At 58.1% G+C, this 26,282-nt stretch overlaps 2 protein-coding genes across 2 annotated transcripts; one reads left to right on the forward strand and one right to left on the reverse strand.

The window, feature by feature from the left end:
* Positions 1–3,046: 3,046 nt before the first annotated feature.
* On the reverse strand, positions 3,047–18,763 carry COPE (COPI coat complex subunit epsilon). Its single transcript, XM_030304986.2, has 10 exons — positions 18,591–18,763; positions 13,401–13,463; positions 12,169–12,269; positions 9,730–9,882; positions 8,397–8,450; positions 7,875–7,956; positions 6,821–6,976; positions 4,507–4,575; positions 3,382–3,456; positions 3,047–3,249 (listed from the first exon to the last, which is right to left on the reverse strand). The coding sequence occupies exons 1-10, from the start codon at positions 18,714–18,716 to the stop codon at positions 3,202–3,204; spliced, it is 927 nt and encodes a 308-aa protein (XP_030160846.1). The 5' UTR covers positions 18,717–18,763; the 3' UTR covers positions 3,047–3,201.
* A 5-nt stretch (positions 18,764–18,768) lies between these two features.
* On the forward strand, positions 18,769–25,986 carry DDX49 (DEAD-box helicase 49). The gene is made up of 13 exons (XM_030304975.1): positions 18,769–19,217; positions 20,047–20,170; positions 21,162–21,247; positions 21,337–21,458; positions 21,788–21,975; positions 22,119–22,259; positions 23,000–23,075; positions 23,346–23,422; positions 23,583–23,680; positions 24,319–24,393; positions 25,121–25,209; positions 25,291–25,362; positions 25,450–25,986. The coding sequence occupies exons 1-13, from the start codon at positions 19,103–19,105 to the stop codon at positions 25,636–25,638; spliced, it is 1,452 nt and encodes a 483-aa protein (XP_030160835.1). The 5' UTR covers positions 18,769–19,102; the 3' UTR covers positions 25,639–25,986.
* Positions 25,987–26,282: the final 296 nt, after the last annotated feature.

Consider the following 26,282-nt stretch of genomic DNA (forward strand, 5'->3'; position numbering starts at 1 on the left):
GTCGCCCGCTCGTCGGCCGCCGCCGCCGCTTGCGCCCGCCCGCGGTGGCCGCCGGAGCCGCGCGCCTCGCGTCACGCGCCGCAGCTGGGCCGGGGGCGCGCCGGCCGGAGCGCTGGGGCTGGGGGGCGGGGCCGGCACAAGCTCCGCCCCGAAGGGGCGCGGGCGGAGGGGACTTGGGGCTTGTCGCGGCGTCCGAGACCCTGAGGGCGCAAGGGTGCTCTGTCTCCTAGAGGCGGCGGCGGCGACCAAGGGCGTATAAGACCCGGCGTTGACGCGATGCGTCCTGGAGACGGGCCCGCGCTCCTGCCCATTTTCCAGTGGAGGAAAGCGAGGCGCGGAGCAGCGGGGGACGGAGTCTGCCCGGCGCCCTCCGGTCCTGGACCCGGTACCCGCTCCGTAGTGCCCCGTGCCCACCCTGGGCCCCCCCACCCCTCACCGCGACGTGGGGCACGGTGAGCACCCGCCCTTCGCGATAATTCTCCTTCCAGGGCCCCCCCAGCATGCTTCTCCGACCCTGTCCCGTCCCTCCCTCGGATTTCACCATTCCTGGCCTCAGAGCCACCTGCTGCTATCCATGACCCTGAGTACCTGGCAGGCCTTCCCTGCAGCAGGTTTAACACAGGCCTGCAGGGGAGGCAGAGGGAGTGGGCACTCATGTGCTGGGACTCAGAGGCTGGATCAAGACTACTGGTTCCATCGGGAACACCCCTGGTGATACTCTACCGTCCATTGATCAGGCCCTGTGCCTGAAGCCCCCAGTGGCCATGATCGAGGTCACCTGTTGGGGATATCACCTTCCCTGACACTGACAACCCTCCAGGGCTCCCACATTCTTGTGTTCTGCTTTCCCTCCCACGTTGGACCTCTTCCCAAAGCCTTTGAGACGTAGAGTGCAACAATCAGTGTGGGCCCTGTGGGAGGCCTGACCTGACCTTCAGGTGTATGGGTGAAAACAGAGAGGACTGAGGAGGCGCACGTCTCTCCTCTTCAACCTGCGTCCAGTTGAGCAACACATTCAGTTGGCCCTGAATGTTTACGAATTCAGTCACCTCTCTGTACATGCACAGCCTCCTGTGGCCCTGAACCCCCCTAGTGGCTCCTGCCTGGTATCCTGGCTTCCTGCTTATCCCACACAGATACCAGAAGGAGCCTGCTTGCTGTCCTCCCTCTGCTCACAGCCTTCCATAGCTTCCATCATGCAGAATAAAAAGCCAGCTTCTCGCTGGGACTCAACCTACCCTCATGCTCTCCTTTCCATCTTGCTCCCATTTGCTACACTGGCCACCTCACGGTGCCTCTAGGACCCCTCCCCCCACCCTACAGTCCAGCCTGAGGGCCTTTGCAACCGGTTATTCCCGCTGCCTAGAATGTTATTCCCCCAGGCGCTAGCAGGGATCGTAACTTCCTTCAGACTTCACCTACAAATGTCACCTGCTCGGTGCACCCTTGACTTTCCCATCAATCTTTTTGTTAGTCTGCTCACTGTACCTCCTACTCATTATTCCTGACCATGTACTCTGTGTGGGCAGGGGTCCGTCCGCCCATCAGACCAGGAAGAGACAGGCTCAGCATGTGGGAGGTCTGAGGCCTGCCTGGTCTGGTCAAGTATTAAGGCCCAGCTGGAGGCCAGAGACATGATTAATGCTGCAGCTTGCCCAGCAGGCAGAGGAGGACTCAGGGATGCTCAGAAAACTATACGTGTCCCCAGAGCCCTGATGGGCCTGTGGTGCAGCCCTGGATGTTCCAAGTCCCCCACCCCCGCCCTCCCACCCAGCACTATCTGGTCACCATGGCAGCCATCAGTAATGGGAGAGGCGCCCCCGCCCACCAGCCCAGTCCCAGATGTGTAGAGTTTCATCTTGGCGGGACCAGCTGGAAGGCCACCAACGGGTGGGGGCGGGGCAGAAATGAAAGGTGGCTCCTGGTGCTGGCAACTGAGGCCTGACAAGGGGCTGCTAAGGGTCCCCTTCCCTGTTCCACCTGACGGCAGGCCTCTTCTCGCCCGAGGAGCTCATCCCCAGGCCATCCCTCCCCACCCCTGACAGATGCCTCTGCCCGGGGATTCTTCTGTCACTTCCCTCCCCTGCTGAGCTCCTCACCAGGCAGGGATGGGACAAGGGTGGGCCCTGCTGCTGGGGATCCCCAACTCTACGTCCCGTCCTGGCAACCAAGCACCACCTCTGAGGTAGATGAGGCCAGACTCTGGCAACCCAGTATCTTATCTTCTTCCTGGAGAGGCCCAGACACTGACCTAGGGACAAAGAGCACAAAGCCCCGTCCAGCTCGCAGAGCCCAGCGCGGCCTCCGGGGACTCTGCATGGGCTGTTCAGGCGGCCTTGAATGAATGCTGGTCCCCGGGAACCTGGCCTGGCAGCTCCTTCCAGCTGTTTGGGTGGATACAGCTCAATGGTGACCTCATCTAAGAGGCCCAGCCAACACCACTCCCCTGCTTGCCTACCTCCCTCTCTCTAGATAAGAGATTCCAGCTAATTCCCTGGCTTTCTCTTATGGAAGGGTGCTCACCATGGATTTCTCTCTCCAGGTAGAGAGCTCGGTGCCTCAGCCACTGTGCCCTCCCACGCCCACAGCCCCAGCAGCAGCAGGTCTCAGTCCCGGCTGAGGACTCCCCACAGGGCAGCAGATGGTTGGGTGGGGTTGTGGAGTGGGGGGGAGGTATTTGCTCCCTGCACATACCCTCCCCATGTGGCTGAACTGAGGCCGGGGCACTTCCTACCTCCCTCACCACCTACAGACGACACCGGGATACTGGTTTTGAGCCCAGATGCCCCTCGTAATGGCTGTGACCACCCTGTACCTCAGTTTCCCTGGATGCCAAGTGAGCTCGGGAGACACGGCTGTGCCACTTGTAGCTCAGCATCACAGGGTGGCTGTTCAAGGGGTGTGCACCTGCTGCTCGCAGACCCTGGTCTCCAGGGCTCCCCTCCCAGGAAAAACCCTGGGTGACAGTGCCCAAGACCGTCCCTTTCGAGCCATGGTTCCCACACGTCCCTCCCAAAGTGGCCAGAGCAAACATGGATCGGGGGGGGTATACCTGTGGTGGAGACATTTATTGACAAAATGGGGCCAGGCTAAGCTTCTGGCCAGAAAACGTGAGAGAACACGAGGATGGGTGCCCAGCAGGGCGGGTGCAATGCCTGGCCTCGCTGTGCCACGGCCCGGGAACCGCGTCTGGGGCCAGCCTCAGGCGCTGGGAGCGTACTGCAGCACCAGCCGGTCAAAGTCATTCTCCTTCAACGCGGATTGCGAATGATGGGCAAAGAGAAACAGAGAGAACATGAGTTGGGACCCCAGTCACGGGCCTTTCCTGGCCCAGCCTGAGGGGGTCTGGGGATCTGGGACACACCGCCAGCTTGGGCTCACCTTGGCCTGGTACTCCTTGATGAAAGGGTGGGACCTGTGTGCATCCTTCAGCTGGGACAGGTAGCGGTTTGTCACCTGCAGGAGAGGTGAGGCGAGGTTAGGTGCTTAGGGGCCCCCCAAGTGGCTCTCACACACAGGGCAAGGGGAGGGGTGGGGTGGGGACCTCCCAGCTGACACCAAGCAAGAGCCGTGGTCTCCCATTACCTCTATCACCCCACCCTGAAATCAGGCTGACAGAGGACCATCAGGGGCGGGGCGGGGGCGGGGGGACCACCTGGAACAGCGCCTGGCACAGAGCCCAGGCTTAGCACACAGCTGGAGGATGTGCCACAGAGTTCAGGGTGAGGAGACTGGAAGGGACCAGGGACCCAGGCCCCAGAAGAGGGCGGAGGGCCAGGAGGAGCACAGGGCAGGTCAGGCGGGACAGGGTTAGGAGGGGAGGTGGGTTTGTTCTGGGCACACCGTACAGAGAAACCCCAGAGACCTTGGTAATGGAACCTGGACCCTAGGCAGACCCCTTGCCCCCAGCCTCACCCCACCTCCCTGGGCCTAGCCCTGACTGCACAGGGCGGGGGCATCTGTCTTCCCGAGACCAGGGGTCCATGCTATTTCTGGGGTGAGTGAGAGTCGTCCTGTCTGTGCTGCACTGCCCTAGCTCTGGGGGCCCTTCCACAAGGGATGGGTGACTGACAGGAAACCCTGGGAGGGCCCCTGGCCAACTGGGCCAGTCAGTCCTCCCACCCTCCCTGCCCTCCAACAAGGTGGGCTCACAGGGATTGTTCCCCTGGGCCCCTTTCCTCTGTCCTTTTGCCCACCCCCCACCCAGAGGTGGCACAGGTGGGGGTCCCAGCTCGGCTCACCCTCTGAGCCACAGCCCACTAGTTTGTAGGGCCCATGGGAGCAGCGGCCCTATAACCTTGGCCAAGGTACGACCCAAGGGGGGCACCACCAACACCAATTTCCCAGGGCCCCTCAGGCTGATGGCAAGTGACCCCCTCCAAAGGAATGGGTTTCTGCCCAAGATCCCGAGCTTCATCTGGAGCAGGGGCCACATCACAGAGCCCCGCTCACTTCAGGATGTCACCGCGGGGGCCAGAAAACATCCCCTGCCCCGGAAGGTCCTACCTCAGGGGGCTTGCCCAGGTGCTGTGACAGGACGATGAGGTTGATCAGTGTCTCCGGGTGGCCACTGTCCTGCAAACATGGGGGACACCAGGCGAGCAGGGTCAGCTCCCCCAGACCTCCAACTCAGCCGGCCTGGCCCCATATGAGGCAGAAGGATGCCTTCCACTGTCCCAGGGTGAAGACGTGACCCACACAAGGTCACACCCTCAGAGGCGGGGCAGGGGGTGCTGCAAGACTCAAAGTGCGCCCACTGGCCACCCTGCAAGGCAGTGACCTCGAGGCCCTCCTTTCTGCCTAGGAGGCAGCACGGTGGCGAGGGAGCCCCAGCCCCTCCCTACCTCCCTGAAACAGCGGCTTCCCCTCTGCGCCTGCTGTCTCATCTTGCAGACTAGGATGGGACAGAGCCCCGCGGCTTATTGCTTGTGGAACGGGTGTGTTTACCATACCAATCTCAAAGTAACAGAGCCCAGGCCAAGACAGTGTCCACACCCTCAGAGCCAAGCTGTCCCTCTTGCTGTAAAAATGAGGTCTAAGACCCGGGGCAGACCCCACCCGTGCCTCCTGCTCTCCGGGGGCCTCGGCAAGAAGCTGCCGGGAAAATTACCAGAACGTCCAAGCGGCTGACCTCACCCCACCCGCCCACGCTGGGCTCCAAGGCAGAGGGAACCCTGGGAACTGGCCCAGGACCCCCTTGGCCAGGAACCCCAGACGGAGCCCTTGGTGGCTCTGAGGCAGGGACACCGCAGGGAGCCCTGAGGGGCACATGGAGCAGAGACACGGCAACTCGGACACACAGTGCTGTGGGCTCGAGGACCCCAGCCTCCCGCACAGACCGGGCTCCACTCCGTGGCTGCCCTTCTTTGGGGAAACTCCCCTTCTCCCGGCCTTAGTCGCCTCGCTGCTCTAATGGGGGACGACGACACGAGCTCACAGGAGCAACATTCCAAAAGGAATGGTGAAAACGGTCAGAAGCATGGGGTGGCCCACAGGCACAGGGATGAGCGATGCCATGGAAGACCTACGGCCATCAGGGGGTCAGGGCCACAGGGCAGCAAGCCAGCCCAGCTGGTGTCTCAGAGAACGAGGACAGATGGGTGTCATTTGACTGGGGACCCTACTGCCCTCTCCTTCTGGGGCAGAGACGCCCCACCAGGCCAGGCCTTCCTGACTAGCCCTAACTGCATACAGAAGTCCAGCTATAGTCAGACCCTGTCAAGGAGGCGTGGGGACCCGCGCAGGCACAGGGCAGGGGGCGGGGCCGGGAGCTCCACATGTGCGCCCCGAGGAGCACCTGACGCCCGTCCCTGATCTGCACACAGCCTTCTGATGGTAACTCAGCTCCTCCCAGAGATAAAGGAGAGAAGGCCTCCTACCGGTGTCCATTTCTCGTTATATCAAGAAATGTTTTCCAGGGGCGTCTGGGCGGCTCAGTCGGTTGAGCGGCCGACTTCAGCTCAGGTCATGATCTCACGGTTTGTGAGTTCGAGCCCCGCCTCGGGCTCTGTGCTGACAGCTCCTGTGTCTCCCTCTCTCTACTCACACTCTGTCTCCCTCTCTTGGCACAAAAACAGACACATAGACCAATGGAATAGAATAGAAACCCCAGAACTAGACCCACAAACGTATGGCCAACTCATCTTTGACAAAGCAGGAAAGAACATCCAATGGAAAAAAGACAGTCTCTTTAACAAATGGTGCTGGGAGAACTGGACAGCAACACGCAGAAGGTTGAAACTAGACCACTTTCTCTGTCTCCCTCCCAAAAATAAACATGAACAAATTTTTTAATTAAAAAGAAATTGTTTTCCAAAAGTGGAAAAAAAAGTTGATGTTTCTAGTGATTATAAAAACAACACACGACCTCCGATACTGGCTGGGAGAAGACAGCTGGGGCTACCCTGAGAGGACAGTGCCCTTGGTCCCTCTTCTAGACAAGGACAGGCCAGGCAACGTCTCCCAGTCTGCGGCCTGCTCTCCCCTTGGTGATAAACGGCAGGTGTCTCTTTCAAGTACAGGCTCAGGTGACAATCATGTCGAGGCCCCCAGACCAGGTAGTCAAGGTGACAGAGAGAACGTTTGCTCCGCTCAAGCCAGCGGAAGCCCAAGCTGATGGGATCCCTCGCGTTTCCGAGAGAAAGAGAATCAGCGTTTTCAGTTGCGATCCCAATTTTTAGCTGACCTGGCATTAAAATACAAACCCACGTGAACACAGCACAGGCCCCCGGGGTCTCCCTCTGCCCAGTGTGCCTCCAAAAAAGCCCGAGCCCCGCGCCGCCTGCACCAGGAGCCGGGGTGTGGGCTGGGCCCGATGTACCTTGTCCAGCGCCTCCTGCAGCACGCCTTCGGCGGCCTCCCAGCGGCCCTGGGCCATGTGGCAGGCCGCCTGCCCGTTGAGCAGCAGCAGGGTGGATGAGCACTTGTCGGCCATCTCCTGGAAGATGTAGTAGGCATCCTGCAGCTTGTCACCACCCTGCAGGGACAGTTCCAACACCACTGGCTCGTCACCCTGCCTCCCGGCCCGACCGCTGCCCGCTCCCTCCTAGAGCAGGATGCCAGCACTTCGCCGAGGTGATCCCGGTACGGGCGGCCCCTCTCTGTCACCGGCAGTCCTGACCCCAACCACTCAGGTTCTGTCTGCCTGTGAAAGACGCAGCAGCACTTTCGTGGGGGAGCCTGAGACCAAGATGTGCTTGTGGAAACACCACCAAGCTGGCACAAAGAGTGGGCAGGGTTCACCCTACTGAACTGGACAGATGTTGGAAAGCGGCCTGGGTGAGGCCTCAGGCCCCCAAGGGCAGTGCAGGCGCACGAGGATGGGGAACACATTTTAAGAAACCCATACAAAAATGGCTCAGAGAAAGGAAGCCCAGCGCCAAAAGCCTGAAAAGAGGCCATCGCCAAGAGATGGGGGCAGGCATGCGGGAGGGAGGGAGGGAGGGGCTGGGTGGAGGGGAAGGTAAGAGGGGGACACTGGCAACTGCCCAATGCCAAAAGCCCAGAGAGCAAGCTGAGCAGGAGCCAAGCCCCGGGTCAGCCCCGTGAGGAGGCCACACTGCCAGGGTGGCCCAGTCAGTACACCAGGTCTGGTTCCAGAGCCTCCCAGCTCATCCGCTCTGGCTCTGGCTAAGCCACTCAGCTAGGAGAAGCCGGGAATGGGGTTGGGATGAACAAAGTGGGAAATGAAATGTGCAAGGGGTGGGGGCTCTCCTGGGGGATGGGCCCTGGCTCCAAAGGAAGCAGAGATCCGATGTGTCCGCAGAACCCCACACCGGCCTTCTCCCCAAGGGAGCGGCCAGCACTGCAGGCAGGGGATACCTCCCAGCTCTCTGATGCTCCCCCCAATCCTCCAGCACGGCCCAGGGGCTCACCACAGCCAGATTGACCCACGCCGTAGCCAGCTGGGTGAGGGTAGCATCCTCGTCCTGGTCCTGCATTTTCTTCAGCTCCTTCCTGGGGACACAGGAAGGGTGGGAGGGAGCCCCCCGCACCGCTTGCTCGTGAGGCACACACTGGTGCTGGCTCCCGGCTCTGGCCCGACAGCCCCCACCGCATACTTGTGAAGCCCACCCCAACTCTGCAGATCCCACTTCCCACGTCACATAAGGAAACTGAGGCACGGACAGCTCCACCCCTCGTCCCAGGCAACATCCTGCAGGGGTGGGCAAGTAGATGACAGTGCATCACCACAATGGACTAGAATTAAGTACTAGGAGAAGCGATCACAGCACTAATACTCTGGGCCTCGGGAAGGGCGCAGGGAGGGTCCCCATGCTAAGCGTCCCCAGCAGGCGGAGGCCTGGCTTCTTGAGAGCACGGGGTCCCGATGTGGCCTGGCCCGCTGCTCAGACAGCCCTAAGGTGGGGCCCAGGTGGGGCCAAACAGAGGCTTACCGGGCGAGGTCCAGGCGGTCCAGCTTCAGCAGGATCTGCACGGTCATGGCCATGCTGCGGGACACAGCGGGCAATCAGGAGGCACCCTTGCCACGCTACTGCGGGGCTCACTCCGTGTGGGCGCCACCTCCGGGAACATTCCTAGGAGAGCTCAGGCCACCGGCCCTGCCTCGCAGAGGGCGACGCTGGGCAGAACCGGACTCAGACCCAGACACTGCACGCTGGGCCAAGCCTCTCACCGCTTCCTGGGGCCCTGGCTCCCACATTTTACCACTGAGTCCGCTCGGGGCTGGAGCTCTCGCCGGGTCCCAAGGTGTCCGGCTCTGACTATCCTGAGGCTAGACGCCATGTCCGCACCCCACTCCTGGTGTAAAGGCGACACCGACAACTGCCAGATGCCAGGAGCCCAGAGAGCAAGCTGAGCAGCCAAGCGCAGGGTCGGCCCCCAGAGCAGGGCGTGAGTTCGGTCACAAAGGTGCTGCGGGGGGGGCGGCTCTTACCCCCTCCGTTCCCGCACCCACGGCTTCCCTCTGCCTGACAGCTGTGCCCACTGATGACCTACGTAGACACTTGTTCCCACCTTTTCCCACCAGCTCGTGACCCAACAGCCAGCTCAGCCTCTGCAGGAGTCTGAGGAACAAGTGCAGAGTCCGCTGCCTTGTAGGCCGTGCGCCGGACCTACTTCTAAGCCGCCGTGAATCCCTTTCTGGACTGACGGGGGATGTAAACAGATACAAAATGAATGTGTGGGGACCAACCAACAGAGGGACAGCAGGCAGCAGAGTTTACAGAGGACGGTTGTTGCTCCCTCTGGGCCAGAGCCCCGGACACAGCAGCCTGGACGCGATGCTGGCCCAGAGTCACCCCCGGGGCGGGGCGGGGGGGGGGGCGGCTGTGTGCAAGGGGCTTCAGCACCCCAGCCCTGGAGTGCCCCGAACGGTGGGCCAGCCTCAGGGGAGGGCCTGGGGGAACCTGGGGAGGGCAAGGAAAGGCCAGGGCCCAGGGCCCAAGAACACAAAGGCTTCATGTGGGGGTGGGGGTATAGAAACCACAGGCAGAAACAAAGGTGCTTTCTACTCTGCCACTGGGGACAGAGGGTTTCCAGTCCCAGGAGCCGTGTCCTTGGGAACAGCAGTCCAGTCGTGCAGAAAGGAGTGTCTCCTGGACCGAGAACAGGAGCTGCTGCCTGAATGGGAAGCCTGGGCCCCACCAGTCTCTCAGCGCAGCCCCCCACCGTTCCCATGACAACGCCAACAAGGCCTCGAGTCGCCTGGAGCCCGGAGGGGCCGCTCAGGCCTCCAGGCCTTCCCCCAGGGACAGGGTGGACACTCACCACTCGAGGCTGTCCCCCTGGTGCAGGGCACGCAGGGCTGCATCCGGGTTCTGGTCATGGAAGTAGATGGAGGCGGCCATCAGCAAGAAGGTGGTGTTGGTCACATCCACGCTCCTGCTCATCTCCCGGTCCAGCTCGGCAACAATCGAGTCCCTGTAACACAAGGCTGTTTAGGGCCTGCAGGCAGGGGTGGGCAGCAGCCTCAGCCCCCGCAGGAGCAGACGGGTCCAGAGAGGCGGAGTCAGGCCCCCAGGGGAACACAAGAGCTGCAAGTGTCTCCGGCGAGCCCCACTGGGTGCCAGCTTCACCGCCTTCCCACAAGGCACTTCTCACCCTCACACAGAAACCGAGGCTGGGTGGTTTCAGGCCTGGTGAGGGGACGTGCTGCAGGACGGGCCATGTCCACAAAGCAGCACAAATGACCGCCAAAGCCTACGGCTCTCCTGGCCCTCAGAGTTGGGGGGCTGTAGTGTCCACACCACCCCTGGACGTGGAGGGACAGGCTGACTCGCCAGAGGTGGCTTCACGGAGACTGGAAGCGACACAGACGAATCTCACACCAGTGACGTCGCTGCCTCTTCAGTGAGGCCGGCTGCCCTTGGCAGGTGGGCAACATGCCGGACTGGGGGCCGGGCTGGGGTCAAGGCTTAGGCGAGGATCAGCCAGTTCCCCCACAGGCCACAGGACACCCGAGCCATGATCTGCTTACAGAAAACAGTCAAGACCCCTCGTTTCAAAAGGACGCTGAGCAGTGGACAAGAGAAGGGAAGCAAGGGCCAGGCCCCGAGTCGCTGTCGGACAAAAGCTGCTGTCCAGGGTCCACGGGATCTCCGCAAATGTGTGCGTGTCACGCGGGCTGCGGGGGGGCTACTGGTCAAGGATCTGTGTCTGAGGGCCCCTGGAGATGGTGACATGCCAGGTGCCCGCCAGACACACGACTTCAAATCAGAGACTATGTCCCGCTCTGCACACCTGAACCACATACAGGGTGCGACACAGAGTTGGTGTGGAGCCCTCAAGGCCACCGCGTGAAGTTTCCTGCCTGGTTTGTGGCACCGAGAGGAGACACGCTGCGTGCTGTTACTGTGACGTCAGTGTCCTAAACGCTGTTACCCTGACAAACCATTGTTAACCTACAGGTTCTGGTGCTTTCTCCGCAGCCTGCTTGCTGGGCTAAGGGGCAGCAGTTTGCGCTGCCAGGATGGATGCAGCCTGAACCACTGTCTTCCTGAGGCCCTGCTCCGACACGGTCCCAGAGTCCCCTCCTCTTCTGAAAGGAGAATGGCGCCTGTCATCCCGGCTCATGAGGTGCGGAGGGAGACATGATAGCCTCAGGGAGCCGCCTGTCTTGCTGTCCTGGGGCTGCCGTCACAAAGCACCACAAGCCGGGGGGATGAAGACAACAGAGACGGACTCTCACAGTTCTGGAAGGAAGAAGTCCGATAGCCAAGTGTGGGCAGGGACGGTTCCCTCTGAGGCCTCTGAGGGCAAATCCATCCCGGGCCTCTCTCCTGGCTGCAGCTGGCTGCCCACCGTCCTTGGCATCCCTTGGCTTCTGTGTCACCCCGATTCTACCTCCCTCTTCACACGGCCTTCTCCTCTGTATCTTCTCCATCTTCTCTCCGGTCTCTTATGAGGACACCAGTCCCTGGATTCAGGGTCCACCCCATATCCAGGATGCTCTCAAGATCCTTGACTAGTTCTATTTGCAAAGAACTCATTTCCCATGATGCTCCATTTACGGGTTCTGGGGGTCAGAACCTGGGGGCCCCATTCAGCGGTCACTGCCGACAAGTAAATCCCCCTGAGCCTCGCGCTTCAAGGGCGAAGGAGCCCAATCAGAACACGGGACACAGAACGCTGTCTTCTGTAAGAGCAGTGGTGGGGGTCACAGCAGATGGTCTCACCCATGCCAGGGTCATAATCAGGTCCTGGCTAAGAAGTTCCATGGGGCAGAGGTTGGGAAAGGCCCTTCTCTGAAGCTCCTTGCCGCTATGCGGGATGCTCCAGGGTGGTGGTGGTCTCGGGGCCGGGCAATGGGGCAGGGGAAGACCCACAGAGCAGAGCGTCTCCATGTCATGGGCTAGGCTGCTGCCCTATCTCAGGCGCCCCCTGGGGAGCGCTTTACCTTCCTGATCCGAGGGGGCCTCAAAACCAACCATTCCCGGGGGGGCGGGGAACGGAAGTGCAGAGGAGCCACGGAGCCTGCCGTGTCATGCTGGTGCTCCACGCAAGGGAGAGGCGGGGCCACACGGCTCCCCCCTGCAGAGCCGAGGCAGGGGCAGACCCAAGCACCTGGGCAAGCATCCTGCCAGCAACGGACGGAATGGCTCAGGCAAATGCCCAAGCGGGGTAGGAATGTGCTTTCACTGAGGTTCAGGGAGGTGAGGAGGTGGGGAGAGACGCCCCCTCAGCCCCCCCCCCCCACCCTGTCCTCACCTCTGGCTGTCGTTGGCCAGGTACTCAGCGAACATGCGCACGGCCTGGAGCTCGGGGGCTGAGGAGGGCTTGATCTCGTCTAGGACCACACCGTACTTCCTCTGCAGTGAAGACAAGCACACCATCAGCTTGGCCCGCTCTCCCTGCGGGGTCGACACCTCAGTCCCCAGGAACACATGAGAGCTTTTCAGGGCTCTAGCATCACCCTGGCAGAGCCCCAACACCTGGAACCAGCACCCACCACCCCCAGGGACCCCTTAGCCTACCAGGTGCTGGCCCTGCCACAGCACCTGCTTGGAGCCAATACAGTGTCCCTTGGCACCTGTCAGGCCACAATGCCCACCACTCTAGCCGAAGACCCCGGCTGCTCACTGTCCAGCCCCCGGTGCTGAGGTGACAGGGTGAGGGCCCTGCCAGCTCTGGGCGGGGGGCGGGAAACGCGTCGCCCAGGGGCAGGGGGTCTGGGCATGCACTTCTATAAACTGGGACGTATACCTCTCCCTGCTGACACTCAGAACTGGTGGTGGTGGTCACTGCTGGGAGGGGAACTGGAGTCAGGGGTCCATTTTTCACCACACTCCTTTCCAGGTAGTTTTAATGTTTTTGCATCCACGTAGAGGTGTTTGTTTGTTTTTTTTTTTTTAATGCAGGTATACATCCCAGGGAGATTCCAAGGTACACCGGGGCAGCCCCTCTGCTGGGGGCCACACACACTGTTCACCCTCAAGGTCAGGGGGTAGGGGGGGGGTCTTGGCCAACAGGAGGGCGGAGGTCCCATCAGGCCCCAGAACACTCCACAGAGGGAAAGATATGAACAGAACCAGGAAACCACTGAAGGCCTGATGTGAGGTAGAGGCAGCTGTGAAGCCATGTGCCACAATCCAAGGTGGGGGGGCAAGGGACAAGGGAGGCTGGCTGCCTGTGGGCCCTGGGGTGGGGGTGGGCATGTGGGATTCTCTTTACCATCTACTTGATTATTCTGCAAACCCGAAGCTGTACCGAACAAATGGAATCTGATTATGTAACAGAAAAAAAAAAAAAAAGAAAGAAAAGGGAGAAATCACTACCCTGGCCCCCCAGCCTGGTGAGCCTATAACCTTGGGAAATGGCCACCTACTTGTGGAGGCCACAGCAACTGCCCCTGCCATCCTCTGTCTGCCACAACCCCCCTCCCCCCAGGACTCTGTTCCTCTCCTGTCGCAGGGACACCGGAGGTCACGGCCTGCGCTCACCTGTGCAAGGTATGCTCTGTACAGAAAGACATCCCTTTCCACGTCTCTCCCTGGGCTTGATGGCTGAGGAAACAGAGGCAGGTCAGGACACTTGGGAGTTGGGTGCCAGACAGGTCTTCAGTAGAGGCCAAGAGCAGGCAGCGTCTCCAGTGGATTCCAGGCCTGAGTCCCAGCCCTGATCTTGTCCCACACCACCACCACCCCAGGAAGGGGCTCAATCCTCACCCCTGTTCGTCCAGGTGAGGGAAAGTGGAACACCCACTCCCGCTGCACAGCAAGGGGCCAGGGTGGAGCCCACACCTTCAACCGCGGGACACATGGCCACTCATACCGACAGGGGCCCCCAGGGTGCAGCAGATTGAGACAGAAGTTGCTCAATGGTACACGTGGTCCAAGATGTTGGGGGGAAAGGCCCTAGTGCCTGGGTTTGTAAAAGTAGAGAAAACAGGCCCACGAGGGTTCCCATCCAGAGGTGGATGGGTGATTCTGCAGAACTGATGAGACCCAGGAGATGTGCAAACGGGATTTTATTTTTTTGTAGCAAATATTTCTATGGGGCATGTTCCTGTCTTGTTTTTGTCCCAAAACCCTCTTTAAACACGCAAAAGAGAAGAAACAAAGGTTTGCTTCACTCAGAGGGCCTCTCTAGGAGAGCTCAGCTAGGCTGTCCTGGTGCAGTGACATCGGTGTCCAGCCTGGGCCATGCCCCTCAGCCCCACTACCGCAGAGCTGGGGAGGTGACATCACACAGTGGTCGCTCTGGGACTGTGTCCCCAGCCAGGCGACGAAGTTATGGGGAGGCCGACCAGAGCCAGGAAAAGAAGAAGGCTCACAGGACTTGGGCAGAAGCCGTGTGCGGAGGGCTGGGCAGACCTCCAGGTCTAAAGAAACAAAAATGGCATCTTTCTGAACAAATGCTTCTCAGCCGTTTCCTGCTTGGGGATAGCTCGTCAGAATGACCTGAGAACAAAGCCAGGAGGCCCATACCCACCAGTGATGGCCAGCTCGAGTGGCCGCTCACCACTCCCAGACGGCTCAGAGGCGCAGCCAGGCCTGAGGATGAGTGCCATCGGGGGGCCAGGGATGGGGTGGGGGCTACTGTCAGTATGGTCACACTGGACCTTCGGCTTCTTGAGGCTGTCTTCACTGCTCTGTCCCCAACACCTGGGCAGTACCTATTATCTTGCAGGCACTTAAGAAATGTCTGACAGAGGAGCACCTGGGTGGCTCAGCTGGTTAAGCATCAGACCTCGGTTCAGGTCATGATCTCACGGGTTCATGGGTTTGAGCCCCGCGTCGGGCTCTGTGCTGATGGCTCAGAGCCCGGAGCCTGCTTCGGATTCTGTGTCTCCCTCTCTCTCTGCCCCTCCCCCGCTCATGCTCTGTCTCTGTCTCTCAAAAATAAACATTAACAAAAATAAAAAATTAAAAAAAAAATGTCTGACGGGGCACCTGGGTGGCTCAGCCGGTTAAGTGTCCAACTCTCAATTTCAGCTCAGGTCACGATCTCACAGTTCGTGGGTCCGAGCCCTGCGTTGGGCTCTGTGGTAATGGTACACAGCCTGCTTGGGATCTTTCTCTCTCTCTGTTCCTCCCCTGCTCTCTCTCTCTCAAACACAAATAAGCTTTATTAAAACAAACGAACGAACAAACAAAAGGAATGTCTGACAGATAAGGGAAAGTCTTAATGGCGACACAGCACTACATCTAATCACTACATCTATAAGGGCAGTGACCCACCACGTGTTCTACCTGGGGCCACCTCAGAGCTGGCAGAGTTTGGGGTCACTGTAATGAACTGCCATAAACTGGGTGGCCTGAAATAACACAATTATTCTCTCAAGGTCCTGGAGGCTAGAAGTTCAAAGTCAAGGTGTCAGCAGGAACATGCTCCCATCAAAGGCTTATCCTAAATCCCAGATGATCTCATCTAGAGATCCTTTATGGAATTATACCTGCCATGATCTTTTTCCCAAATGAGTCACATTCACAGGTTCTGGGTGAACATATCTTTTGGGGGATACCGTTCAACTCAGCATAGGCTGCCCAAGAGGGTTTAGGTGGCCCATGGACCACATCAAATGGCCCAGTGGGGACAGTATTCCCATTCTGGATGCATCAGGGAGAATGTCATAGTTTCGGGCCAGTGCGTGTTTCCCACATCCCCAAGAAGGAAGCGGCTCCCTGGCTCAGAGGCTGGGCTGCGGCCTGCCTCCACCCGCAGTGACCGTCACCTCTTGTTTTCAGTCATTCCCTTAGTACAGTAGGTCACACTGGTCTTCCCTTTCAGCAGCGACGGAAAGTTTGCACGTTATGACAGGAGAAGACTCAAAAGAACGTATTGCTGTGATGTAAGCAGAACAGACGGACAAGAGGAGTCAGACAGCAGAGCATGAGTGTGACACTGAATTTCACAGTGACCCTAGTGAGACAGGTGTCATCGTTCCCATTGGACAGACAGGGAAACAGGCGCAGAGAGGTACAGCGACTCAGCCCTGGCTGCAGAGAGTCGTAACAGGGCCAGAGGCTGAGCACGGGTCTGTCTCAGTCTTCTTACCGTCTATACTACCCAGCAAGGAGGCGGGCACACAACTGTGGTGGTGAGTCGAATAAGGGACACCCCCACCCCCCGGCCCCGGCCCAGCGAAGTCCGTACCAGGCCCTGGAATCTGTGAACAGCTTACATGTCACAAAAGGGACCTCACAAAGGTTATGGACCCTAAAATGGGAAGACTATGCCGGGTTACGGGGGAGGGCCCAGCCTAATCACAGAATCTTAATGGCAAGAACTTTAATAGCAGAGAATAGACAGAAATAATGCAGCAGCAGGAGAAATCCAAGCGAGCCCAAGTGTGAGAAGGATTCTGTGGCTGGTTCTGACGTGGAGAGACCACATGCAAGGTTGAGGACTGGAGAGGAGCCTCTGTGAACTAAGGCTGACCCCGGGGCTCAGACCTAGCAACCTGAATGAGTCTGAAAGCATATGCTCCCCTAGGACCTCCAGAAAAGACAGAGTCTGGCCAACACCTTGATTTTAGCCTGGTGCAAGCCATGGAGAACTTCCCACCTGCAGAAACCGACCGAGAGATAATGCATTTGTTTTGTTGCAAGCCTTTGTGGCCATTCATCATGGCAACATCAAAAAATGAATATAATCAAACAAGTGTTATTTCACATGTAAGCTTCCTGAAGCCCATTTCAGGCATTGTCCCCGTTATACAGATGAATGTCAAGGAACCCAGGTATACCGTCAGAGGTCAACGGTCGGAAGCAGGAGAAAGGAAGCCTTCCCTCCTTCAAAGTCCAAATTCCTCCCAAGCCTCTGGCGGCCTCAGTGAAGAGCTCTGCCATTCCTTTGCTTGCTGCGCCAAAGGCCTCCCACACTTTCAGAATAAAATCCAAACCCCAACTGTGGCTCCCAGGGCCCTTCCTGTCCCCCTGCCCACTTCATTCTCCATCCTCCCCCTCGCTCACACCACTTCTGCTACACCGGCCTTTTATGCTTTGACTACACGGCACTCATCTCTGCCTCGGCACCTTTGCCGCAATTTAGGGGGTTAGATGCTTCTCAAGGTTAAGTCTCAGGTTCAAATGACAGCCAGTGAGGCTGACAGGCCACCAGGGGCTTACCGGACCACTCCCACCTGGAGCAGCCTCCTCCCCACCATTTTCCAACTCAGCACTGTTGTTTTTTTTTTTTTTTAAGAGAGGTGTATGTAGGGTTTTTTTAAGTTTATATACATATTTTTAAATCATCTCTACACCCAACGTGGGGCTTGAACTCAGAACCCTGAGATCAAGAGTTGCATGTTCTTCTGACTGAGTCAGCCAGGCGCCCTTCGCTCAGCACTCTCTACCTCACCTTGCCCCCTTAAGCGCTCAAGCTGTTATTACATATTCACTCACTTCTTTACTTGTTTAATCTCTTTGGAACACTAGGCCATGTACAAGTTTAAAAAAAAAAAAAAAAAGACTCCGTTGAAAATAGAACCACGAGGCCCAGAAGGGGGCGCTCTCAAGCCCTGACATTCCAAGTCAAAAGCAGACCCCAGCAAAAGAGAGGTACCATGATTCCCCCCAAGAAGACTACACTTTAGTACCCCCACAGGAGAACAAAAGATCTCCTCCCGGGGTAACTGCCTAGCCAAGAAGAGACTGTCACAACTCAGGCAATGAAAAGCCACTACACTTCAAGCTCCCAGTTTACTCCAAAGAATTTTCTAACAGCCCCTCTCAACTCCCCCCTTTCCTCTGTGAAAAAGCAGTCCTCTCCTTTGATCTCTGGACATGCCTACGGTTTTGCCATAGGTTACATGTCCCAAACTGCAATTCTCCCTTAATCCCCAATAAACTCAGTTTGCTTGTAAAATAGATGAGTTTTCTTTTTAAGGTTAACAACCATGAGGGCAGGCATGACCACTGCTCTTAAAGATTCGCCAACGGTTCACTCTCAAAGTGTCTGTAACGTCCGTGTCCCTCCCTAAAAGTTCCTGCTAAAGGACCTGTCAGGCTGGGCCCTGCCTGACAAGGCTATTTTCTAGCTCTCAAAAGGCCAACCTCATTCCCATCACTATCCATCACACCACCCCCCTGACTTCTTGTTTATTTGCTCAGTCACTGTCCCCCTTGGAAGCCTGAGCTTTCCAAGAGACCTCGGAGTTTTGTCACTGCTTTGAGCCCAGCACGAATACACCGCCTTGACCCATTGGGAAGCTCAATGAGGAATGAAAGAATGAATGGGCAAGTACGGGGAGATATAACCAGGCTGGTGGGGCAGGCAAAGTCGGGGAAAACATTTCTCTCTCGAGCGGCGGTGCTAGCCTTCCAAAATGACAACAAACAACAGTCCCTGCTTCACGAGTAACGAGGGTATGGTGGCACACGTGGGCCCTCCTCAAGTGAAAATTACTACTACTATTATTATTAATACAGTAGTACAAACGCCTCCCTTACTCAAATGTCTTCCATGGCGCAGAGCAAGCTCTCGGAGTGAGAAGTATCACAAACTGTCACGGCTTTGAGTTTTGTCATAAGAAAAGGGTAATTCCTCACAGCGCTCTGAAGAGATACGTGACGGGGGGGGGGGGAATGCCGCGAGAAGAAGGAAGATTTTTAAAATCAGGGCGCGACCAGTGGCCACCAGGAAGCAGCTTTCGCCGCCACCTTCCCCTCGCCTCCAAGCGGCCGCACCTTCACCCGCTGAGCCTCGTTAATGCACTGCTGGTAGCTGCCAATGTAGAAGGCATTCTTCACGTCGAACAGCTCGTCCACTTCCCCGGAGCCGCCAGAGGCCGAGACCGGAGCCGGAGGCGCCATATCGCTGTGGTCCCAGTCGTTCCCCTTCCGGAGGGACACGTCGGACGGAAGCAGGGATTCGCTGCAAAGCGCTCTGGGAAATGGAGTTTACTCGTTCCGGCCTGGAAATGAGCCAATGGGAGACTTAAACGGGGGTTAAAGGACGGGAGTCGCACGTGCGATCCGCAGGGCATCTCGGGAATTGTAGTTTGACTTGATCGCACGAGCCAGTGGGACTCGGGGAAACATAGTAAGCCTGTGGTCGAGGCTGGGAATGGGAGAGTGAGTTAGAGGGGGTGGGACCACGCGGCAGACTATCCAATAAACTATAAGGTTTCCGTGACGTCATCGGTTCGCGCCGGAAAGCGCAGCTCACGCGAGTGGTTCACCCGGAGCTGGCGGGGAGGATGGCCGGCTTCGCTTCGCTGGGGCTGTCATCGTGGCTCGTGGAACAATGTCGGCAGCTGGGTTTGAAGCAACCCACGCCTGTACAGCTCGGCTGCATCCCCGCCATCCTGGAGGGTAAGTGTGGCCCCGCCTCTTCCCCAGGAAACCTCCCCACTCCTATCGGCTCCCTTTCCTTCTCGCAGCCTTTGCTCGCTCCAGTTCCGCGAGTGGAGGGATAAGCTTGGACGTAGTTACCGGCGAGCTTGGATCCCAAAGGTAGACTGGACGGTGTTGGCGTTCGGGCTGCACAGTTCACTCCCTGTGTGCCCATACACAAGTGATGTAATCTCAGAAACTTTCGTGACCTCAGAGCACAGGATGAATCGATACTGCTGGGAAAATTTGGTTGCGGTACCATCTTAATTTTGCAAATGGACTCTGAGGTTGTCAAGATTGCTAGTAAATGCAGAACTCTGGTCCGGTGAATACTCTGCTCCCCACTCTAACGGCTCAACCCAGTTTGCCATTAAAGAGATGCCCTTAGGAAACCTTAGGAAGTGACGAGTGGAGGGATTAAATAAACAAAAATGAAGGAATAAGTAGGGGGCCTTAGGATGCAAATTGGATGAGGGTATTCAGGTTTCCCCAAACTCAGATGCTCTGTGAGGGGGTCAAAATGAGATTGTGGCATCTTAGGTCAGGTGGATGTAGATTCCAGTCCAGCCTGCTACTCACTGGCTGTGTGTCCTGGGCACATTGCTGAGACTCGTTTTCCCTTTCTATTCAATGGGAACAGTAACAGTCTCACCCTCCTAGGATTTGTCAGGATGCCTAGGATGTAAATGGCATGGGCCAGTATGGGCACATGGTAACTGCTCATTAAACATTGACTATTGCAAACTCTGCCCGATGGAACAGTTGTCTACACCTGGGGTGTGTTAATGCCAGTTTGCTCTCTACCCAGGTCGAGACTGCTTGGGCTGTGCCAAGACAGGCAGTGGCAAGACAGCAGCATTTGTCCTGCCCATCTTGCAGAAGCTGTCTGAGGATCCCTATGGCATCTTCTGCCTTGTCCTGACACCCACCAGGTGAGCACCCCACAGGCTTCCTGGGTGAGTTAACCATCTGTGTTCTCTTGGACCAGCACATTTACCTCTTTTAGCGTGCTTTCCCTGTGTTTAAAATGGAGACAGAAATCATGCCCGCCTCTCACGGGAGGTACAGAATTAGCAAGGATAAGTGTTATCCTTATCCTTAACAAGGAAGAGTGCTGAGTACAGGGCTTGTCTCACAGCAAGTGGCTGGACAGGAGCTATCAATAGTCTTATAGCCTAGGATATACACATATCTCCTGTTCTTGGGCCAACAAATATGGAAGCTGACTTGGTAAGTCCTGTAACAGTCTGTAGGAGAGGTAGGCACTGCATGCTGTGAGGGTGTGGCCTGGAGAAGGGACAGTGGAGGAAGACTTCATTCATGGGGTGCCTTAAAGGGACAAGTTTGGGGAACGATATTCTATAGGCAGAGGGAACTGCTATAGTGCATTTGTGCAGAGGTGTGAGAGAGGCAGGGAGCAAGTTGGCCTATGAGAGACAACTTGAGACAAGCCCAGAATGCCAGGAAGAGAGTTAGAATCAATTCTATGGGTATGTGAGCAGAACAGGGCAAGATGGAGGATAGGAAGTGGGCACGTGGGCCAGGGAGAGGCCCGGGCAGAGATGGGGTAGAGAGGAGGGGACTTGGACATTGACCAGTCCCAGGGAAGAGGGGACTGACGCTTAGGTTTCAGGCTTTGGTGATTGTGGTGTCGAGGCCACTGCTGAAGAGGAGAGGCCAGTTTGGGTGGCACTGGAGGGAGAAGGGCCTTGGGGTGTTGTGGGTCTCAGCTTGGTGAGAGGGCAGGGTCCACAACAGGGTTCCAGTGTACAGTTTCCGAGCCTTTATCCCAAGGGCACTGGGAGCTATGGTGGGTGTGTGAGCAGGGGAGGACCAGTTGGGAGGTCTGAGACATAACACATGGGAATGGGAAGCAGGCACAGAACCCCCATCTAACCCAGCCTGGCCCCTTCACATCCACAGGGAGCTGGCCTACCAGATTGCAGAGCAGTTCCGGGTCCTGGGGAAGCCTTTGGGCCTGAAAGACTGCATCATTGTCGGCGGCATGGGTACAGGGGGCCCAGGGAGGCTCTGGGTAGGGGACCCCTGCAGCCTCAGACCCCCCTGCCCAGACCCACCTCTCATATTCCACCTGCAGACATGGTGGCCCAGGCCCTAGAGCTGTCCCGGAAGCCACATGTGGTCATCGCCACACCAGGGCGCCTGGCTGACCACCTCCGTAGCTCCAACACTTTCAGCATAAAGAAGATCCGCTTCCTGGTGAGTCGGTCTAGGGCACTGATCCATCCATTTAGGACATGTGTCTCACAGGCCATCCAGTAGAGCATTAAGAATGGGGTGATTAGGACAGCTGAGGGATCAACAAGAAGGGGACTAGCCAGGGTGGTTGGGGACAGGGCCTCTCCGAGGAGCTGAGATGGTTGAGGGTGCAGATGTCTGAGAACCGGAGGGAGAATGTTTCAGGGCCCCCGTCCAAGGCTGGGCAGGAGGCGTGTGGGAGGCAGGCCAGGCTGGGCACGTGATCAGGCCCTGGCCGGTGCCCTCACCCCAGATCCACTACTCCCTGCCCCCCGCCGCCTGTGCTGCAGGTGATGGATGAGGCCGACCGGCTGTTGGAACAGGGCTGCACCGACTTCACTGCAGACCTGGAGACCATCCTGGCAGCCGTGCCCACTCGCAGACAGACGCTGCTCTTCAGCGCCACACTGACTGACACGCTCAGAGAGCTTCAGGGTCTGGCCACCAACCAGCCCTTCTTCTGGGAGGCTCAGGCCCCGTGAGTCCACAGCCAGGTTCCAGGGGGCAGGGCAGGCAAGGCAAAGGGTTGGGGGTCACACTCAGCAGAGGTTATTGCCCACGGATGGTGTGGGGCATTGGCTCCATTCGGCAGTAGGGGAAACTGAGTCCACCCATCCCCAGGGTGCGTACGGTGGAACAGCTGGACCAGCGCTACCTGTTGGTGCCTGAGAAGGTCAAGGATGCCTATCTGGTCCACCTGATTCAGAACTTCCAGGATGAGCACGAGGACTGGTCCATCATCATCTTCACCAACACGTGCAAGTGAGCATGGGCAGGTCTGCCCCTCTCCTCCCCCCAGATCTCCTCCCATAGCTCTTTCTGAAGGCCCGAGAGGTATGAGGCACACAGCCCGTCTTGGCACTCCAGGGCCTCTGCTCAGACCAGAGATTTCAGAGGATTTGCTCAAGGAGGCCCAGAGAGGTCAAGCAGTTTGCCGAGATCTCCCCTCGTGAAGGTGGAGCCAGGATTTAGGGCTTCTCAGACCTGCTCTTAACCAAAATGTCTAGGGGCCTCTGGCCCTCCCCGGAAAACCCCTGCAGCGGCTGGGAAGGCCTTGGAGCAGCCTCTTCTCTGTGTCTAGGGGTGTCACTAGGGCCTGGCATATCAGCTCCAGTACCCAGGGCTGTCCTCTCTACAGTCACAGAGGCCTTCAGAATCCTTTGAAGCTCCCGGGGAGATTGTCAGGAGGCTGTAGGCTATTCAAGCATGAGCCAGAGTAGATCACGCAGTCTACATCACATCGAGAAGACCTCCTAATTGGCTGCTGCCCTCCAAGAATGTATTGGCTACCAGAAAAGTCTGGATGTAGGGCCGGCTCTCATTGGTTTAGGCCAGGGAAGGGGTCGGCAGAGAGGACGTCAGCAGGCAGGATACCCCTCACCCCTGCTTCTCTTTTACCAGCCGTGCAGGGTCGCCTACTTGTGGTCTTGGGGGTGCCGGGGCAAGAGTGCCTTCCCGAGGCCCTGGCTCTGCAGGGGCTGACAGTGTGTCTTTCCCACCAGGACCTGCCAGATCCTGTGCATGATGCTGCGTAAATTCAACTTCCCCACCGTGGCTCTGCATTCCATGATGAAACAGGTGTGGGATCAGGCCGCCCCCGAGACCCCCACCCCACCCCCCGCCTTGCCCTGGAGACTCGTCCCAGCCTCGGGGCCTTTGCCCAGACTCTTCCTTCTGCCTAGAATACTTCCTGCCACCCTTTTGCCTCGGTGTGGCCGTCTCATGGGTGAGCCCTGTGAGGGTGGGACTGTCCTAGACTCCACCCTGTCCCAGGCCCCACACAGTAAGTCCTCAAACGCTTGCTGAGATGCTGCCTGACCCCCAGTTCTCTCCCCAACTTGGCACCAGAAAGAACGCTTTGCTGCCCTGGCCAAATTCAAGTCCAGCATCTATAGGATCCTGATTGCAACAGACGTGGCCTCCCGGTGAGTGGCCCCAGGGTCTTCCTTCCCATGTGCAGGCCCAGTGACACCCCCACAGAGTGACCAGAGAGAGGGCTGACCTTGGGCAAGAACTGGGGCAGCCCCAACTTCACAGCTGTGTGACCTTGGGTGAGTCCCCATCTTGGTTTCCACGTGTGGACAGGGGCCTGGACATTCCCACAGTGCAAGTGGTTATCAACCACAACACCCCCGGGCTCCCGAAGATCTATATACACCGCGTCGGGCGGACAGCCCGTGCAGGTAAGTGGACGGGGCGGGGTGGCCCTTGGACAACTGTCCTTCCAACCTGCCCACACCATAAGAAACCAAAGTCACGGGCTGGTGGGAGAAGATGTGGGGATATAGCCCGCAGGTGAGAGGCAGTGCTTAAAAGTTGGAGGAATCATCCTTTCAAAAGCAAAGGCAGGGAGTGCTCTGGCTTACGAGATTCTCCCCTGTCCTGTGGTCCTGGGCAGGTCATATCAGCTCTCCGGGCCCACTTCCTCCTCAAACGACAGGTAACACGAATGCTGCTCCAAAGGTCACGGGCCTCATCAGCTGTCAGTGCTGTTCCAGCACCAGTCACCCTCACAGAAATGAGGAATAGAGAAACTAGCGTGCACAGATCTGGGCCAAGGCCCGTCGAGGCTTATTGCCGACATAACTCCCTGGTAGCCACGCCCCAGAGGGAAGTCGGCCATATCACCGGCCCCCGTGTAAAGCCAGCCTGACAGGAGAGCTGCCTCTCCTGCTGTCTCCTCTGGGATGGACTTGCCCTCACCAGCTCACCAAGCTCTTAACTCTGTTCCCATCAAGAGGAGCCCTGAGCTGCCTAGTGGCCAGAACTTGTCTTTCTTGGCCCCTAGCATGCAGCAGGTAACTATGGCACGTCCTTGCAGGGCGGCAAGGACAGGCCATCACACTGGTGACGCAGTATGACATCCACCTGGTACATGCCATCGAGGAGCAGATCAGTGAGTAGAGGGATGGGAGTGGGGGAGGCGGGTGCCTCCGGGCAAGATGCCCACTCACCCCCTCAGACACCTGCTAAGCTGCGCACGTGAGCAGGCTTAAACGGCACTTTCCTTTCTATGCAATCCCAAATGAAGGCTTTTAGCCCAGTTATCAAAACAGAAGCTTCCCACAGTGGTCCTCAGCAGCTGAAAGCCACATCCGGTGGGAAGGGACTTAGGTTTCTCAGACTGGGGTGCATGGGTGGTCCCTGTGGATGAGTCGGAGGCCCCAGGCACAGGGTCTGGATGTGTTTAACACCACCTCTCTTCCCCCACCGGGACGATTTACTTTGTAGCCCAGACCAAGAAATCTATAATCACTGCACAGACTGTCCTAAAACTCAGAAATCTCTGCCCTTTAGAGGACAGTGTTTAAGTCACATCTACACCCAACGTGAGGCTCAAACTCAGGACCCCCAAGATCAGGAGTCACACACTCTTCCGACTGAGCCAGCCAGGCAGGCACTCCTAAAGGACAGTGTTTTTAAAATACTTCCAGTCAAGTTCCTAGTGCCGCTGACAACAAAAAAGAACAGTCTGTCTATCTTCCTTTGGTCTACAATCCCTGCTCCTGCTCGCCTGACCCTTACCTGACATGACCTAGTCTTGCATGCCCCACTGCATGAGGAGCTCACTCCAAAGCCAGAACCCCTCCCCCTGTCATGTCTGCCCTCTCCCGCCCCTACAGAGAAGAAGCTGGAGGAGTTCTCGGTGGAGGAGGCCAAGGTGCTGCAGATCCTTACGCAGGTCAACGTGGTGCGGAGGGAGTGTGAGATAGTGAGTATCGGAGGCCTTGGGGCCCAGGGGCGCCCTTCGAGACAAGGGCCCCCGTGACGGCCTCTCCTTCCCACCCGCCAGAAACTGGAGGCGGCCAACTTTGACGAAAAGAAGGAGATCAACAAGCGGAAGCAGCTGATCCTGGAGGGGAAGGTGAGGGCTGAGCTGGCAGGGGGAGGGGGAGGGTTTCCAGGAGGCCGATTGCCCAGCTCAGCCACCTCCCGGTGTTCCCCATGCCAGGACCCCGACCTGGAGGCCAGACGGAAGGCTGAGCTGGCCAAGATCAAGCAGAAGAACCGGCGCTTCAAGGAGAAGGTGGAGCGGGTGCTGCAGCGGCAGAAGGGTGGCGGGGCGGGCCGCAGGGGGCGTCCACCCAGGGCCCCCCCTGAAGGTCACTCGGCCCCAGCACCCACCCAGGACCAGTCCTGAGCCCTGCGTGGCCCCCGCCTGGCCAGCCTGGGATTCCTTCATGGAACCAAGGGTCAGAGGGGTCCTCCCCTCCCCCGGACCTGCTCTGTCCCTGTCGTTGGAACCCACGGACACCCACGTGGTGCACCGCACGGCTCTTCCCGCCCTGCGGCCCCTTCTCAGAGCCTCTGCCAAGAGCCAGGCTGCAGAGGAGGAAAGAATACCAGCTACAAAGTTGAGCTCAACTCCACACACAGTGACCCGGCTTCAGGGTCACCTCGGCAGGGGGTGGGGATTGCCATGGGGCCCCGAAGCCAAGATGTGTTGGTTGTACGAGTCACTAAATAAATGGGTCTCTCCACTTCCCCATCCGACTCTGTGGGAGTGGGGGCAGGGGAGGAGGGTTCAGCTGCTGGTGCTTCCCAAGTCCCCTAGAACATCATGTCGCCCCCACCACACCCCCAGTTCTCCATTCCCATCGGGCCAGGCCCAAAGCTTTGAACTACAGTGCTGGCCATTCTGGCCAGGTGACCCTGGGTTTGAGAAGCCCTCTCTGAACCTCAGTTCCCTCATCTGGAAAATGGGCACACCAATGGCACCCCTCTCCACACACAGCCATCAGGTTCAGTGAAATGACTCCCATGTGTAGTGAACACTACCATGTT

The sequence above is a fragment of the Lynx canadensis genome, chromosome A2 (assembly GCF_007474595.2).
Source record: "Lynx canadensis isolate LIC74 chromosome A2, mLynCan4.pri.v2, whole genome shotgun sequence".
NCBI lineage: Eukaryota > Metazoa > Chordata > Mammalia > Carnivora > Felidae > Lynx > Lynx canadensis.

What these genes read in the sequence shown, in the direction of transcription:
- COPE (XM_030304986.2), bottom strand. Translation starts at nt 18,716, where the DNA reads ATGGCGCCTCCGGCTCCGGTCTCGGCCTCTGGCGGCTCCGGGGAAGTG. An exon ending in CTGGCCAACGACAGCCAGAG is followed by an intron (nt 9,883 to 12,168) that starts GTGAGGACAGGG and finishes CTTGTGTTACAG; the next exon opens with GGACTCGATTGTTGCCGAGC. An exon ending in CGTGGGTCAATCTGGCTGTG is followed by an intron (nt 6,977 to 7,874) that starts GTGAGCCCCTGG and finishes CTGTCCCTGCAG; the next exon opens with GGTGGTGACAAGCTGCAGGA.
- DDX49 (XM_030304975.1), top strand. Translation starts at nt 19,103, where the DNA reads ATGGCCGGCTTCGCTTCGCTGGGGCTGTCATCGTGGCTCGTGGAACAA. An exon ending in GCAACAGACGTGGCCTCCCG is followed by an intron (nt 23,423 to 23,582) that starts GTGAGTGGCCCC and finishes ACGTGTGGACAG; the next exon opens with GGGCCTGGACATTCCCACAG. An exon ending in CGGGCGGACAGCCCGTGCAG is followed by an intron (nt 23,681 to 24,318) that starts GTAAGTGGACGG and finishes ACGTCCTTGCAG; the next exon opens with GGCGGCAAGGACAGGCCATC.